Consider the following 16,719-nt stretch of genomic DNA (forward strand, 5'->3'; position numbering starts at 1 on the left):
TAAGCTTAACTCTAACCTTTCAGTTTTGAAAGCCTAAACACATGTACTTAAAGTCTTAAACAGAGATGAAGCAACTTATCGCGAAACTAAACGCCCCAATAAATAAGCCCAGTAGAAAGCCCATAGATGTTTTATTCAACATTCATCATCCCCCAAGATTATTGGGCTACCAATATTAAATTCATCAATTTCCCCTTTTAGAAAAGTTTTAAGCCTTGAGGGTAAATTTTTGTTTTAAAGTTTCCAAAATTGTCGTGGAGAGGAGAAAGAGATTTACGAGCCCACGTGGAGGTCTATGATTGGAGAACAAATCTTAAGGCCTGTATCATTAAAACACCGTTTGATTAAGCTGGGAGCTGAGAAGAAGACATATATTCTATCCTCTCTACCTCCAAAGAGTCCAAAACAATCTCAGAAACTCACAAAAAGAGAGACGACCTTCTCTTCTCTACCCTCTCTGTACAAAACCACTAATTAACTGATTATTAATAATAATTGTATTATTATTATCGATCATAAGTTAATAATATTAATTATTTTTTTATAAGAAAAATAATAAAAAAATAAGGGCGAAGCGATCTCTCAAATCAATCTTAAGATTTTTGTTACGCTTGGGAGGGGAATAATTGTTGGAGGGATAAATGGCCTTTCATGTAGCTTGCCCAATCACTTGGTATGTTATCTTCTTCTCTTCTCTAACGGTCTCACTATCTCGCTCTCGCGCTCTCGATCGATTTAATTCCCGTCTTTTATCGCAGCCGTCGGATCTGCTTCTGCTCCCTAGGGTTTCCTCGCGATCTCCGTGGCGCCAATTCGAAAGACGAGTTTCTGAACGGCGTTCGTCGAGTGGAGGATTCTCTAATCGATCCCTGGGGTGATTCTTCCAAGGCTGTTACGGTTCAGGTTAGGGTTCCGAAGGTCGCTCCCGCGGCGTCGATTTATGTTGTTGGAGATGGCGGGATCGATGAAGCGGCGGCGGCGGAGGCTTCGGCGTGGAAGAAGCGTGTTTCTCTTCAGAGACAAGCCGCCGTCACGGTTGAAGCTGCGGAGGATTACGCTAGGAGGTTCGAATCTGGTGTCAACGAGGTTAGCTCTTTCGTTACCAATTTTTGCGTTGACTAGTAGCGTTTTCACTGGCATATAACTTCATATGCTTCTGTCAACAGCTTTCCTCAAACGATCAGGTTGGTGAGGAGTTAGGTCAGTCCGGCGTGAATGTGATGTGTAGAATGTGCTTCTTGGGAGAGAGTCAATGGAGTGAGAGAGCTAGGAGGATGCTTTCTTGTAAAACCTGTGGCAAGAAGTATCATAAGAACTGTGTTAAGTCATGGGCCCAACATAGAGGTGCTTCCCTCGAATCAATTTTTGTCTAAGCTTGGTAAGGCTTCTAATTGCTGTAAGATGCAGATTTGTTTCATTGGAGTTCATGGAGTTGTCCCTCTTGCCGTGTTTGTGAGGTCTGTTGAGTTTGAATTTTTCTATACAGTGCCTATATCTCGGAATGTTTGAGACTAACTTACACAGAGTCGTTGTATTCCTTAGGTCTGCCGTAGAACAGGAGATCCTAATAAGTTTGTGTTCTGCAAAAGGTGTGATGCAGCTTACCATTGTTATTGCCAACATCCTCCACACAAGGTAGTTTATATATATAGTTTGTTCATAATGCCTCATTATCTGTGAACTTAAAGTAATGTATGTTATCTGGTCAGTGCAGAATGTAAGTTCTGGGCCATATTTGTGCCCGAAGCATACAAGATGCCACAGCTGTGATTCTACCGTCCCTGGAAATGGCCTAAGTGTCAGGTATACATTCTTAGTCTCTTGTAGGATAGGTTAGTTATAGAAGTGACACGAACAAGGCGAGTTAAGGACGTTCAGAAAGGATTTACCTTTTAAATTTTCATTGACCATTTATTCTCTCTTATGTAACAGGTGGTTTTTATCATATACTTGCTGTGATGCTTGTGGCAGATTGTTTGTGAAAGGAAATTATTGCGCTCTATGCTTGAAGGTATTTGTAAAGCAAAATGCGTCTTACCACTATCTTGATCTTTATTGTTTAGTTTATGATGTCCTTGGCCAAAACATACAGTTTGTTAAATTTGTACCTCTTTAGTGTTGCGTCAACCTTGTTGCTTATCTTGTATAGGTGTATAGGGATTCAGAATCAACACCAATGGTATGCTGCGATCTTTGTCAGCGCTGGGTGCATTGCCATTGCGACGGAATAAGGTTCGTCATTATTATATTTGGCAGATATAGTTATTGCGGATGCATCTGTGTACTTGATTTGGTACCCTTTAAATATGCATTGCAAAATGTATTTCAGTTATATTAAAACTTGAAGGGTTTGCTTTGTAAATCATGTAGTGATGAGAAATATCTTCAGTTTCAAGCTGATGGGAACCTACAGTATAAATGTGCCACATGCCGTGGGGAGTGTTATCAGGTATGTCTGTTTCTGTTTTTAGTATGGGAAGGGAAAGAAAAGTGTGTTAATTAATCAGATAAGTTTTCTTATTCTGTCTTGGTTCTCAGGTGAAGGATCTTCAGGATGCAGTTCAAGAACTTTGGAAGAAGAAAGATATGGTGGACTCAGAGTTGGTTGCTAGTTTAAGATCTGCTGCTGGTTTGCCAACGGATGAAGAAATATTTTCGATATCTCCGTTTTCAGATGATGAAGAAAATGCTCCTCCTGTGTCTGGGCGTTCAGTGAAGCTTTCTATCAAAGGACTGGTGGATAAATCCCCAAAGAAAAGCAAGGAATACAGAAAACATGCTAGTAAAAAAGGTCATCGCACTAAGTCAGAGCCCGAACAGTATTCTGAAGTTCATCACGGGATGGAATCTCAGAGAAGCAGGCTGAGTGGTGCTAAAATTGATAGTTTTGGGATTCAGATAAATGAACGGTCTGATGTTCGTTCTTCTGTGGCTGGAATCTGCTCAACCCATGAACCTAAGATTGTGAAACACAAGAGGGTTGATGACGTTATGGTGACTGATGAGGAAAAGCCATCAAGGATAGTGAGAATAAAGTGTAGCAACAAGCCTCATGATTCTGACAGCGAGGAGAAATCAGTAAAGGCAAAGAAGTTGGTCATTAATCTCGGCGCTAGGAAAATAAATGTCAGCGACTCTTCCAAGTCCGATGTTGTGTCTCATTCGAGGGACAAAGATCAGTCTTCGGGTGAGGTGCGATCCTTGAAGATATCTGGAAGGTTTGGGAAAACTCAATCTGAAGGAAGTAAAGGGACATTTGGGTCGGTCACACAGTTCCCTGCGTCAACAAGTGCAGGTAGTCATGTGGATGACAAAACATCCATCTCACCACCGTTACAGAAAGAAGCTAGACCTCTGCTGAAATTTAAACTCAGGAAACCTGAGTCGGGAGATCAGACATCTTTGGCTACAACGCAATCCGAGGATGAAAAGCTGAGTTCTGGAAAGGGTCAAAGATCAAAGAGAAAGAGACCTTCAAGTTTAGTGGACAAGGCTTCTTTGGAGGAAGACGGTGAAGCTCAGCAAGATAGTTCAAGGAGCGATGAGATGATGGATGCTAACTGGATTTTGAAAAAGTTGGGTAAAGATTCAATAGGAAAGAGAGTCGAAGTCCAAGGATCTCAGAACTCATGGTAAAGTTTGATCTACTTTAAACTGTTTTTGTGTTAGTATTTTTTTTTTTGTATCCAAATCCGACCTCTAAACTAATCATATATTTTCCCTTTAAAAGGAATAAAGGAACAGTTACAGACGTTATTGGAGACACGTCTACATTGTCGGTTTCTCTAGATGATGGAAGCATGAAGACATTTGAACTCGGAAAGCACAATGTCCGCTTCGTAGCGCAAAAGCAAAAGAGGTCGAGGAGTTGATTGGACCATCAAGTAGCGTTTTTAGTGACTAATTTTCTGTGTACGAGCCACATGAGACGATTTGTGCTAATTAGACATTTCATGGGTTTTAAGCTCGTATTGGTGGTAATTATCAGTAAGACGAGTAACGCCAAACTTGGTAGATATTACATATAATACTGATGGTAGATAGATTATCTTGTTAAGGTTTGACTTGTCGTTCCTTGTAACTCATTTGCTCTAGGTTCATAATACTTCTTTTTCGTAAACTCGTGTAACCATTTTTTTTCTTTCTTAATTCAAGCATGTAAGTAACTAACAGTCTCCTCCAAAGTCTCTTTTGGTAACTATGTCCTCTTCTTCAAAATTCTTGAAGCTGTGGTCAAAGAACAGATAGCTGCTAGGGTATCTCTAATCCTATTCTATTTTTTCTTGTAAAATGGAGTATTGGGTAAAAAATATTTCAACCAACTCTATATATATTTCATTATGTAATAGAATTTACTCGATAAATATAATCTAACTTTTGTTTGTTCATTACTCTAATATGAAGTTGAGTTGGAGAAATTTTGCTCTATTTCTTTTTTATTTCATTTTAAAAAATGAACGTTTTAACTTAGACTATGTATATTGGTTTAATTTTTTCAACATTATATTTTATCTTTTTAACATTATATTTTACACTTTTATCTTAACACATCATTTTCTCTTTCTTCCAAATATACATCTAATATTTATATTTTATTATGATTTTTATATTGAAAAATCAACACCATCTTTATTTATTTATTTTATATTTTATATTCTGATTTTGTAACTAAATAATAACAGTTAAAACATATTTTTTTTTAAAAAATTAAATAATTATAAAATTAAATAAAAATAGTTAGAGTTATAATTTTTTGAAATATTTAATAAAAATATAATAGAATTGATTGAAAATGTTTAAAACTTATGATGATTTTTTTTTGTATATGTCCAAATTATATAAAACTAGTATCTATTTATAGATCATCAAAAATTATAAATTCTGATATTATGTAATAAAATAAATAAATTAATTTTCTGTAAAATAAATGACTTATAATAAGGAAGGTGAATATGAAAAACCTAGTTAATATCAACAACCAATAACAAACCAACAAAAAATTGTTGTGGACCCATCTTTTTAGCTTTCAACATGTTGAATAAATTTAATTGCAAATGATCCATGTAATGTTTTTATTTTTCTCGACAGGTCCACTTCAAGCATTCAAAGGTTTTAAAAAGTATTTAACATGCTCTTTGCAAGTAAACACTCCATTAAGCAAGAACAGATCACTACTTTTTTCATCTCATAAATCATGTCTGAGTTCTTGGTATCATTTGTTATTTTATCTTGTATCGAATCACAAAAGAATTGTAAGGAAAAAGCAGATTGTTTGTGCTCGTCTTATCCTAAGGTGATGATTAATGAAGGTTATGATTATGGTGAGAATAAACAAAACCTTACATATATAATTAGTAAACCGATTACATAATAATTGTTTGCTAAACAGAAATGCATAAATGAAAGTATTATACCAGTTTAAGATAAACCAGCCGATTACATAATATTTTTTTGCTAAACATAAAAATGCATCAATGAAAGGACCAAACCAGGATAATCTAACCCAAATTAGTAAACCGAAATTAACCGGTTCTATAACAAATACTTTGTAGACCCTGGGGAAAACTTAAAATCTGACCCTTAACATATAGAACTGCAATTTGGATATTTTGCTACAAGAAAATATATTAACTGATCTTTTTATATAAAAGACAAACACTAAAAACAGATTTCTCGCAAAGTAAACATAAGCATAATAATAAAATTGAAAATGTTAAATGATTTGTTACTGATAACTGTCCAGTCATGATGCAAGCTAAATGTAAGTAAAAGAACAAGTACACCTGGATTATGATTCAAAAAATCAGTGATTTGTCACTGATATAAAGATTACTACACAATTAAATCAGATTTAAAATAAAGAGAAAGCACAAATCCAATAAAATAATCAGTGATCTTTGTCTCGAAGATCAAGTGCACAAGAAAAGAACAGAAGAAAAAACAGAAAATAATAACGAGAACTTACAGAAAATGATCTTTTTAAGAATTTTTTTCAATTGAAGATGCACATATATAGAATTCCTTTAAGAATTAAATATTTAACGAGATCCGTCGAAATTTTATCATCACATAAAAGAGAAGTTTGTGGAAATAAGAACAATTTATAGAAGAGAACAATTTATAGAAGAGAACAAGCATTGTTGCTTTCCTAATGGCTTGCTTTGGGGTCTGATGTATGCAACCATACATGGTGTGCTGAGAGAAAAGGCTGAAGACAAGAGATTCAACTACAAAGTGTCAAAGCCATTCCGTGGAGATGAAGAATTGTAAAAGATAAATGACGTCTTTTACTATGATACTCCAGAGTCAGCTTTGAAGCGTTTGAAAATGGGGTACTATGTTGGTGCAGCATTACTGTTGTTTGATGGATGAAGTGAGTATTATAAAGTGAAAAGCAATGAAGAAATGGAAATATATTATGGTCCGAAACCAGGCGCTGCATATGACAATGAACATGCCATGATGATTGTTGATTTCAGAGTGATCTGAGGGGTAAAAGTGGCTATTTGCAAGCTGAGTAACGGAGTTACTGCTACTAATGGTTGATATATAGCTGTGAGTCTTCAAACTATGGTAACAATGGTGCTACAAAAATGAAAAAAGAAATGTAGCTGGAAAAACAAGCCAACCTATCTTTTAAGGGAGTTATATTCTACCAACATTAAAATAAAATGAGTCCCCAAATGTTGATTGTTTTGATAAGCTGATTGCTCTTACATATCAGTTTTAATGATCAAACCGAAGTAAAGAAATTTGTGTACGTTTCTCAACTTCTTTGAATCGTACTCATGTAAAGCTGTTATGAATTGTTGCTTAATTCTCTATGGTTTTTAGTGCTATTAGACAAAGTGTTCCACATCGGTAGTTGAAAGGGATTATAGGTAATATATACGTTAAATGGATCACTCCTATTATCACTAATTTGTTTTAGGTTCGAAGTCCATCTAGCTTAACATGGAATCATAACCCGATCCACGCAGTTCAACCCAATCCACATTAATCTGACCAAAGTTGGCCAATCGATCCTTTTGCCTGAATATTCTGAGATTGACGCTCAAACAGCCATAATCTCAAATGGGCATATTAAACACAAACTATTCCACAAAGGTAGTTTGAAGAGATTCTAAATAATATATAAGATAGATAGATCACTCCTATTATCACCAATTAATTTTAGGTTGGAATCACCTCTAACTTAACAAATGCTGCAAGAATGGCTATGACTAGGCAGGTGCATTTGCTTTCAGGCAAATATGTTTGACGCAACTGCAAGGAATGACATATTCTACATGAAAAAAATCGATAGCTCGATTCTGATTCTGAGGGAAGTATGTGTTGATTTGTTTTCTTTTATGCTTCTTGTTTAGTTCGTAGGTGTAATTCAAATGATACGATGATAACTACCAACTTTGATAATTGATCTGGTTTGGAAATATTTAAACTACAACTGTGGTTATTCCACTGACATGTGTTCTTTGTCTTTTCTGCTGCAATGACACTCGTAATAGGTTTCATCTATGTACAAAAGCTCTGTCGTAATATTTTTGAAGGGCTCTGATTTATACTATCATGGTTTCTACTACTGCATACCATATGACTGGCGTGAATTACAAGCTATTTAGTATAATATTTACGAATTTGGACGATTATGCTTTCTCCAAAACCAATTAGCTCAATGCAAAACATGGTTATAATTTATAAGTGGTTATTTAATTGACTAATGAAAGAACATTTTCGTAACAACTTGAAGAATTTCTCTGTGTCCTTCACGTTTTCTTAGTAAGAGTTGGAGATTCTGCAATCCCCTGGGAACCATGTACACACCTCAATGTCTTACTCCATTGAAACTACTGAGTCAGAGTTAACAATCTTCTGATTTGCCGCTTCATCATCCTCACGGGTAGCTAGAGGTGGTGAAGAGATTTGATTTCCAAGTCCGGTATTAATCCTTTTATTCTCCGCAGACACATCACCAACAATCTTACGCTTCTTTGGTATAAGTTCTGAACTTAGATGTCTCTGACCCGCAAGGATGAAGCATCCGGTATCCTCATCGAAGCTTCTTCTAACTATAGCGATGCAATCAGAATCCTCAGCCTTGGACAAGTCATTGTACCTTATGTAGAAACTAGCATTTTTGGCATTGATCCCTTCATCCACATCTGTAGCCACTTTCACAATCTCCAAGTTAAAGACACCAACACCCCTAGGTTCTTTTATGGCAACAGCAAGTTCCAAATAAAGACGAATCCAGTCATCATTGTCATGCAGCTCTGATTCCACCTAAAATCAAAAGCAAAACATATATGACTAGTTTACTGATCATACCAAATTTTTTGGTCTGTAAATCTTACCGGGCAATATTTTTCAAAAGGATTCTCTGCTGGCCACTCAGGCAAGTCAATATTAAGGATCATCGATTCGTTCTCATCCCTTGATTCCCCTATACAATGATTAAATCAGTAATTGTTAGTGTAAACATGTAACCGACTTTCTGTTATTCAACAGAGGTGGAAATGAGTACAGAGTGTCCCTTATATAGTGCATTAAACCAGAGATCAACCAAATACTAATAACACAATTAAGTTGGAGAAATACGAATAATGCAACCATGTTTTTACCTCGAATTCTTGCAATATCGCAAGTCAGAATAAACTGGCCCCAGCTTTTTTGAGATACTTGAATCTGAAACGTTTGAAGCGAAGAAGATCCACCACCACCAGCTGTGTCGTCAATTGCAACCAAAGTCATGTAATAAGAGGGAGCACGAGAACCCGTTGTGACAATGTACTCCTCTACGCATTTGAGCTGAAACTTTGTACCCTGAAGAAAAAAAAAATATTGAATCTAACATACCACAACATAGAGAAAGAACGAAAAAAGTAAAAAAAAAAAAAACCTTGAGCAAATTGTAACGATGAAGGCCCATCTTAGCATACAAGGTGACTAAGCGAGGACAAGGATGATCTTTAGTACATTTGGTTTTATCGTATCCATACACAGAGCCTTTCAGACCGAATACCTAAGATCCCATTAGCAGATGCAGATAATCAGCGAACAAAATCCGGATTCAATTCGGTTCATTTAAAGATAAAAAGTAAAGATATGAAAGAGTTACACCGTGTTCCGCCACTAGTTTCCTAGTGGCCTTCATCCGTGCAAATCCTCCGTCCGATTTTAGGATCATCGCTCGTGCTTGTCCAGGTGAAGACATGATGATTTTGGTCGATCACGCAAATTTTTTCATTGATCCATCCGGGTGACTCGTTTATAAGCTTCGGTGGGGTATTTACAACCCAATATATCTCGTTTACTATTACTTTCTAAAAATAGAATAAAATTAAACGTGACACCTTTTGGTATAAAATTATTAATTTATATCTAATGTAGGTTTCTTCTAATATAGTTTTAGTACTAAATTTTTCATCTAATGTATTAATTTAAAGTCATAATATAATGGCAATTCCATTAGTCTAAGCAGTTTATGAAATTTTACCATACTGAATATTAAAAAATAGTATGATTCCTATATACTATGAAAGATATTTTAGAATACATTAATTCAAATGTCGAATGTGGTTTGAAAATTTTAAACAAAAGTGAATAGTATACACTTTAGTGTATAGAGCCTTTACCGAAAAATTAATATCTTTGAAGGGGTTAATCCACGGATTTTGAAAAAATTTCAAAAATATGAAAATCTAGTTTTATTGTATAGTTTCATCGATGACTTACATAAGATGATGGTCAAAGAGTTTAGAATCTTTGTAGTCTCTGTTTCTCTAGATAATAAATATTTTATAATGTTAATTCCATTGATCTAGGCAGTATATGAAATTTTACTAAACTAAATATCAAAAAATTAGAATAATTCCTATATACCATGAAAGATAGTTTAGAATACATTGATTCAAATGTAAAATGTGGTTTGAAATTTTTAAAACAAAAATGAAAAGTATAAACTTCAATATATAGAGCATTTAACGAAAACTCATTATTTTGGAAGGGGTTAACCCACAGATTATGAAAAAAATTTAAAAATATGAAAATCTGGTTTTAGTGTATAGTTTCATCGATGACTGACATAAGATGATGGTCAAAGAGTTTAGAACTATTGTAGTCTCCGTTTCTCTAGATAATGAAGATTTTATAATGCTAATTTCATTGATCTATGTAGTATATGAAATTTTACTAAACTAAATATTAAAAAACTAGAATGATTCCTATATACCATGAAAGATAGTTTAGAATACCTTAATTTAAATGTAGAATGTGGTTTGAAAATTTAAAACTAAAGTAAAGAGTATAAACTTCAGTATTAGAGCATTTACCAAAAACTCAATATTTTTGAAGAGGTTAACCCACAGATTTTGAAAAAAATTCAAAAATATGAAAATCTGGTTTTAGTGTATAGTTTCATCGATGACTGACATAAAAGGATGTTAAAAGAGTTTAGAACCTTTGTAGTCTCTATTTCTCTAGATAATGAAGATTTTATGATGTTAATTCCATTGATCTAGGCAGTATATGAAATTTTACTAAACTAAATATTAAAAAATTAGTATGTTCCTATATACCATGAAATATAGTTTAAAATACATTAATTAAAATGTAGAATGTGGTTTGAAATTTTTAAAACAAAAGTGAAGAATATAAACTTCAGTATATAGAGCATTTACCGAAAAATTCAATATTTTTGAAGGGTTAACCCACGAATTTTTAAAAAATTTCAAAAATATGAAAATCTGTTTTATTGTATATTTCATCTAGGACTAACATAATATGATGGTCAAAGAGTTTAGAATCTTTGTAGTCTCTGTTTCACTAGATAATGAAGATTTTATAATGTTAATTCCATTGATCTTGGCAATATATAAAATTTTACTACACTAAATATTTAAAAAAAAAAATGATTCCTATATACCATAAAAATAGTTTAAATACATTAATTCAAATGTATAATGTGGTTTGAATTTTTTTTTCTAAAGTGAAGAGTATAAACTTCAGTATATAGAGTATTTACCGAAAACTCAATATTTTGAAGGGGTAAACCCACGAATTTTGAAAAAAATTTAAAAATATGAAATCTGGGTTTATTGTATAGTTTCATCAAGGACTGATATAAGATGATGGTCAAAGAGTTTAGAACCATTGTAGTCTCCGTTTCTCTAGATAATGAAGATTTTATAATGCTAATTGCATTAATCTAGGCAGTATATGAAATTTTACTAAACTAAATATTAAAAAATTAGAATGATTTCTATATACAATGAAAGATTGTTTAGAATACATTAATTCAAATTTAGAATGTGGTTTGAAAATTTTAAAACAAAAGTGAAGAGTATAAACTTCAGTATATAGAACATTAACCGAAACTCATTGTTTTAGAATGGGTTTATCCACGGATTTTGAAAAAAATTCAAAAATATGAAAATCTGGCTTTAGTGTATAGTTTCATCGAGGACTGACATATGATGATGGTCAAAGAGTTTAGAACCTCTGTTGTCTCCGTTTCTCTCGATAATGAAGTTTTTATAACGTTAATTCCATTAATCTAGCATATGAAATTTTATTAAACGAAATATTAAAAATTAGAATGATTCATATATTCTATGAAAAAAGACTTTAGAATACATTAATTCAAATGTAGAATGTGGTACGAAATTTTTGAAACAAAAGTGAAGAGTATAAACTTCAATATATAGAGCATTTACCGAAAACTCATTATTTTTGAAGAGGTTAACCCACAGATTTTGAAAAAATTTCAAAAATTTGAAAATCTGGTTTTAGTGTATAGTTTCATCGAGTACTGACATAAGATGATGGTCAAAGAGTTTAGAACCTCTGTTGTCTCTGTTTCTCTAGATAATGAAGATTTTATAAAACTAACTCCATTGATCTATACAGTATATGAAAGTTACTAAACTAAATATTAAAAAAATAGAATGATTCCTATATACCATGAAATATAGTTTAAAATACATTAATTCAAATGTAGAATGTGGTTTGAATTTTTTTTTTAAAAAGCGAAGAGTATAAACTTCAGTATTAGAGCATTTACCGAAAACTTATTACTTTTGAAAAAAAAAATCAAATGATAATGAAGATTTTATAATGGCATTCCATTGATCTATGCAGTATATGAAACTTTAGTAAACGAAATATTAAAAAATTAGAATGATTCCTATATACCATGAAATATAGTTTATAATACATTAATTAAAATATATAATGTGGTTTGAAATTTTTAAACTAAAGTGAAGAGTATAAATTTCAGTATATATAGCTTTTATCGAAAACTCAATATTTTGAAGGGGTTAACCCACGAATTTTGAAAAATTTCAAAAATATGAAAATCTGGTTTTAGTATATAGTTTCATCGAGGACTGACATAAGATGATGGTCAAATAGTTTAGAATCTTTGTAGTCTTCGTTTCAGTATATGAAATTTTACTAAACTAAATATTAGTAAACCAATAAATTTAGAAAACCATTTCGAAGTAAAGTACAATAAATTAATTTACAATAAAAATAGTTTTAACAATACATATATAATTATCATAACTACACATTTATACAATAATAAATAGATTTAGAATAATTTATAAATGATTTTATAACATTATAATGATTAAATAAAAGTCATATAAATGATATGTGAACTCTAATAAAATGACTTTGTAAGCTAGAATGAGAAATGATCTTAAATAATTTCAAAATATATATAAATGATTTATAAACTATGTGCAGAATTTAAAAACATAATTTCTAATAATAATGCATTACATAGAAATATAATTCTTTGTATAAAAGTACACAACCATTATATTTATTTTTATAAAAATTATATTATTATTTTCTATAACTATAAATTAAAGTTGATAAAATAAACAAATTGATGACATATTATATATTATTTCCATAATTCTACAATTAATTAGCATAAACCATTATTTGCAATATTACATGTGTTATATGGTAACTTGTATTAATAATAAGTTCCAGAATTTTCTTTTATTTTTAGATCCGAATAAAATAAATAATTAATAAAAATTATCAACCAATCAAATTATAACAATTATTTAAAATTTTAGCTGTGAGTGATACATATGCAAAAGTTATTTAAGTGACTTCTCGGTTAATACACAGTATGATACAAGTCAACATCTATACACATCCTTTCTTTCACGTTTAAACTTTAAAGAAACGCAATACAAAGAAGAAACAATACTTGGTTAAATAACGAATAATAAAATTTACAAATATTTCTATATAGAAAAATAGAAAATAGAATTTCTAACAAAAATAAAACCTCAAGTTCATTGGTCCTTGGGTGTGTGCAAGTTAATTAGAATGGATTGGTCTTAATTCTCTCAAGTGTCTTCAACGAAGATCCTGAAGATGAAATCCCTGAAACGTCGAGAGTATTGCTTTGGATCAACTGCCGAGATCGACGTTGGATCATACTGCATTGATTTGTATGCATGTTCAAGCTTCTTGCTTATATCATAGTCTTGTAGAATGTCTATAACACCAAAGTAGATAATTACGTCATAAAACTCCCCTGTTGGTTCCCCAACAAGCTGATTCTCAGCGTCACTTCTCCTCACTGTTCTTTCAACTCTTGCAGGCATGTTTATACCTAGTTGCATCGATGCTAACCTGAAAAAAAACATATTCAAGAACCAAACATCGTATTATAAAACCTCATTTGCAGTTTTCACATCCATTATGGTTATATAACCATTGAGTTTTTGGTTTTTTACTTGCTGGCATCAAGAAGAAACCGGTCCATTTCTCCTCGGGAGGGACGACTGTCTCCTGTTCAAACAAGATGAAGTGGCCTCGATCAAGCAAGCTTTAAGATGAATACTTGAAAAGTTAAGGACAAGATTTTTACCGGTCGGTGTTCTAGCACCGGAAGTAGGAGTGGCAGAGTTATTGCACGAAGATTCTCGAAAGTGAAGACCAACCAAGAGACTATAATCCATGATCCTCTCTTGTTCAAGAAATTCACAGTCTTTGTCCACTTGCCTGTCAACAGAAAGAAAATTGCTATAAATTTGGTTACTTATGAAAGATGTGGAAGGGACATATTATAGCAAATAGTTATTATAGGTAATGAATAAATCACCTGCAGAATTCTTGGAACCAGTTCTTTTGCAATCGGAATAAGAAATTTAGATCAAGATCTTTAAGCGTTGTGTTTGGATCGATTTCAGACTCTGGCTTTGTGGTAAGACGGCCATGAGATGATCCTTTGAGATCAAACCGCCTATGGATGGAGTGGCCAGTACAGAATAGATTCCCCATGATGACAAACCGAACCTGCAAGGCACAAGTACTCTTCCATCACTACTTGAAAAACTGAAAAAATGCTAATAACAATTCACTGCAATAGACATGAATTGTTGACCTTTTTCTGTGCAGTGCCAGTCAGTTTCACGCAGTGGAGACCGAAGAACTTGGTAACTAGAGTGTTTTCACATGCCCTTACATGGTTGTAGTAAGCTGGAAGCATCCTTATAAGAACCTGTTTCAAAAGGGAAAATACAAATGAGTGAATGTTGATACAGATTTTTTTTTTAAAAATGTTGTATCCTGATACTTACTTTTGTTTCTGCCTTCTTCATTGTCTTGATCATGTAACGGTCATCATTGGTCAAGTAGAAAAAACTTCCACTTTTCCCTGGAGATGATAGCTCCCTAAGAGCATCATTTCCACAAATTGATAACATATAATCTGCTGCATCCACACTAAACAGTTTCCGCAGAGTCCTACACAACATTTTCATATGTTTTCTTAATACCAAAATACACACATAGAGAAGAGATCAAAAGGCAACCCAAAAAGAAGAAGAGAGTTTCTCACCTGAAAACCACAGGACAATAGTCCTTCCATTTGAACTCAACAGACTGGTGTGGAGGAGTGTACTTAGATCCCTCAGATGGAAACTTGGTCCAAAGTTTTTCCTTTGGATCAAACGCAGAAGCCTTCAAATCAAGAGATGTTGCCGGCGCTGGTCTTCCAACAGAATGTCTTAAAAAACAGAAAAAAAAAAAATTTATATCAAACATCAAAGAACACACACAAAGCAGTTTCAGTCACAAGCCGCCTTACCTAATCCCAAGCTGCAAGTTAAGCATGAGATCATAATTCTTATGTCCTTTAGAGATAGTCTGTCCTTGTTTCTTAGCAGGCTGTATTCTCAACGGCCCTAACGGTGATCTGTTACTCTCCGTATCATCTACCTGAAGATAACCAGAACCATTATTCCTCAGCTCCATTTCAGCATTACTAACTCTTCCATCAACCGACCTCCTCCTCGGCCTCTCACTGCTTTTAGTCCTGTTCCCACTACTGCTCTGCTCAGAAGAAGAACCGTACCAAACCGGCATCTTCTGAGACGGCAAAACCGGGATTCTCTGGCAAGTACAAACCACACACTCACTCAAATCAACGTAGAACACTTGCTGCGGCTGCCAGTCAAAGTTCCCCGTAGGCGTCGACGGGTAATAAGTCCCGTTCTGTTCTTTAGGATCTTTACTCCAAACTCCGACATAAAAACTCCCATCCGACCAACGGAACGTCCCGTTCCCTTTAGGAGCAGAGTCTTCCCAAGACCCGTCGTAACGGTTCCCGTTGCTCCATATCATCGTCCCGTTACCGTTCATCATCCCGTTCTTCCACTGACCGATGTAATGATTCTCGTTCTTCCACTGGTACCTCCCGTGACCGTCCTGCGAACCCCTCCTCCACTCGCCGTCGTAGCAGTCCCCGTTGACGTAGCTCTTCGTGCCTTGCCCGTGCCTAAGGTTCATCACCCACGAGCCTCTGTAGAGATCTCCCGAGGAGTCGATGTAAGTGCCTTTCCCGTCCATGTAACCGTTCTTGAAGTCTCCTTCGTAGGTCGCGCCGCTTGGCCAGCTGAAACGGCCTTTCCCCATGGTTTTGCCGCGGTGCCATTCTCCCACGTACATGCAGCCGTCGGTCCAGAGGTATTTGCCGTGTCCGTGAGGGAGGTTGTCTCTCCATTGGCCTGTGTAGAAGTCTCCGCTCGGTAACGCTTTCTCCGCGTGGTATGTTTCTCCCGTCGGTCGGCTGTAATCATCGGCGTCGTCCGCGTGTGCTACCGACATTTCTCCCTTTTCTGTTTTTTCTGTCTTCTTTCGAAATTTTTTCGCTGTTCTGTTTTGTTCTTTTGTGTTTCGTTTCAGATATGTCTTCGTCTTCGTATCAATGTTGTTCTCGTTCGTTCCTTCATAGCTAGATCGGTAAGCCGCATTTGCAGGGATTGTCTCAAAATAATGGGAGGATCTTGGTCTTCTTCAGAATAAGGACGAGAAGGTAGAGAGAGAAATGAGAAGTTTTTTTTATTGGTGTTGAAAACAGAAAGTTAGAAAGAGACGAGGATAACGAAAAAGGAAGAAGAGGAATGTATGTTGTGTGTTGAATCAATGATGGTGGTGATTCGATAGAGAGGTTGAAGAGGAGTTTGGTAATGGCCATATTGTTGTTATTGGAGCTCCGCGTTTGATTCCTAAAGCGACTACCTAACCAGACATCTGGAGGGGCCTCACAACAATGCGACGTGGTTCCCTTGTCGATGCTGACGTCATTTCCTATTTTCTATTTTTATTTATTTATTTTTATCTATAATGAGGAGCTTCCCACCAAATACATCCGGTATTATTCAAATGTTTGACCTCATGAATCTG

The 16,719-nt window shown here is 34.4% G+C and overlaps 3 protein-coding genes across 3 annotated transcripts; 1 reads left to right on the top strand and 2 right to left on the bottom strand.

Annotated features, from left to right (window-relative positions):
* Positions 1-441: 441 nt before the first annotated feature.
* On the top strand, positions 442-4,120 carry LOC108813535 (uncharacterized). The gene is made up of 11 exons (XM_018586118.2): positions 442-673; positions 759-1,086; positions 1,167-1,344; positions 1,408-1,457; positions 1,543-1,635; positions 1,715-1,803; positions 1,933-2,011; positions 2,150-2,232; positions 2,371-2,449; positions 2,539-3,632; positions 3,731-4,120. The coding sequence occupies exons 1-11, from the start codon at positions 642-644 to the stop codon at positions 3,870-3,872; spliced, it is 2,247 nt and encodes a 748-aa protein (XP_018441620.1). The 5' UTR covers positions 442-641; the 3' UTR covers positions 3,873-4,120.
* Positions 4,121-7,688: 3,568 nt separating this feature from the next.
* On the bottom strand, positions 7,689-9,256 carry LOC108806308 (UPF0725 protein EMB2204). The gene is made up of 5 exons (XM_056990063.1): positions 9,119-9,256; positions 8,900-9,022; positions 8,622-8,823; positions 8,355-8,443; positions 7,689-8,283 (listed from the first exon to the last, which is right to left on the bottom strand). Exons 1-5 carry the CDS (start codon positions 9,212-9,214, stop codon positions 7,834-7,836), a joined length of 960 nt encoding a protein of 319 aa, XP_056846043.1. The 5' UTR covers positions 9,215-9,256; the 3' UTR covers positions 7,689-7,833.
* Positions 9,257-13,280: 4,024 nt separating this feature from the next.
* Positions 13,281-16,714, bottom strand: LOC108811183 (phosphatidylinositol 4-phosphate 5-kinase 6). The gene is made up of 8 exons (XM_018583221.2): positions 15,122-16,714; positions 14,873-15,040; positions 14,613-14,778; positions 14,417-14,533; positions 14,135-14,328; positions 13,901-14,034; positions 13,767-13,821; positions 13,281-13,662 (listed from the first exon to the last, which is right to left on the bottom strand). The coding sequence occupies exons 1-8, from the start codon at positions 16,138-16,140 to the stop codon at positions 13,374-13,376; spliced, it is 2,142 nt and encodes a 713-aa protein (XP_018438723.2). The 5' UTR covers positions 16,141-16,714; the 3' UTR covers positions 13,281-13,373.
* Positions 16,715-16,719: the final 5 nt, after the last annotated feature.

This window comes from Raphanus sativus, chromosome 6 (genome assembly GCF_000801105.2).
Source record: "Raphanus sativus cultivar WK10039 chromosome 6, ASM80110v3, whole genome shotgun sequence".
In the NCBI taxonomy this organism is placed as follows: Eukaryota; Viridiplantae; Streptophyta; class Magnoliopsida; order Brassicales; family Brassicaceae; genus Raphanus; species Raphanus sativus.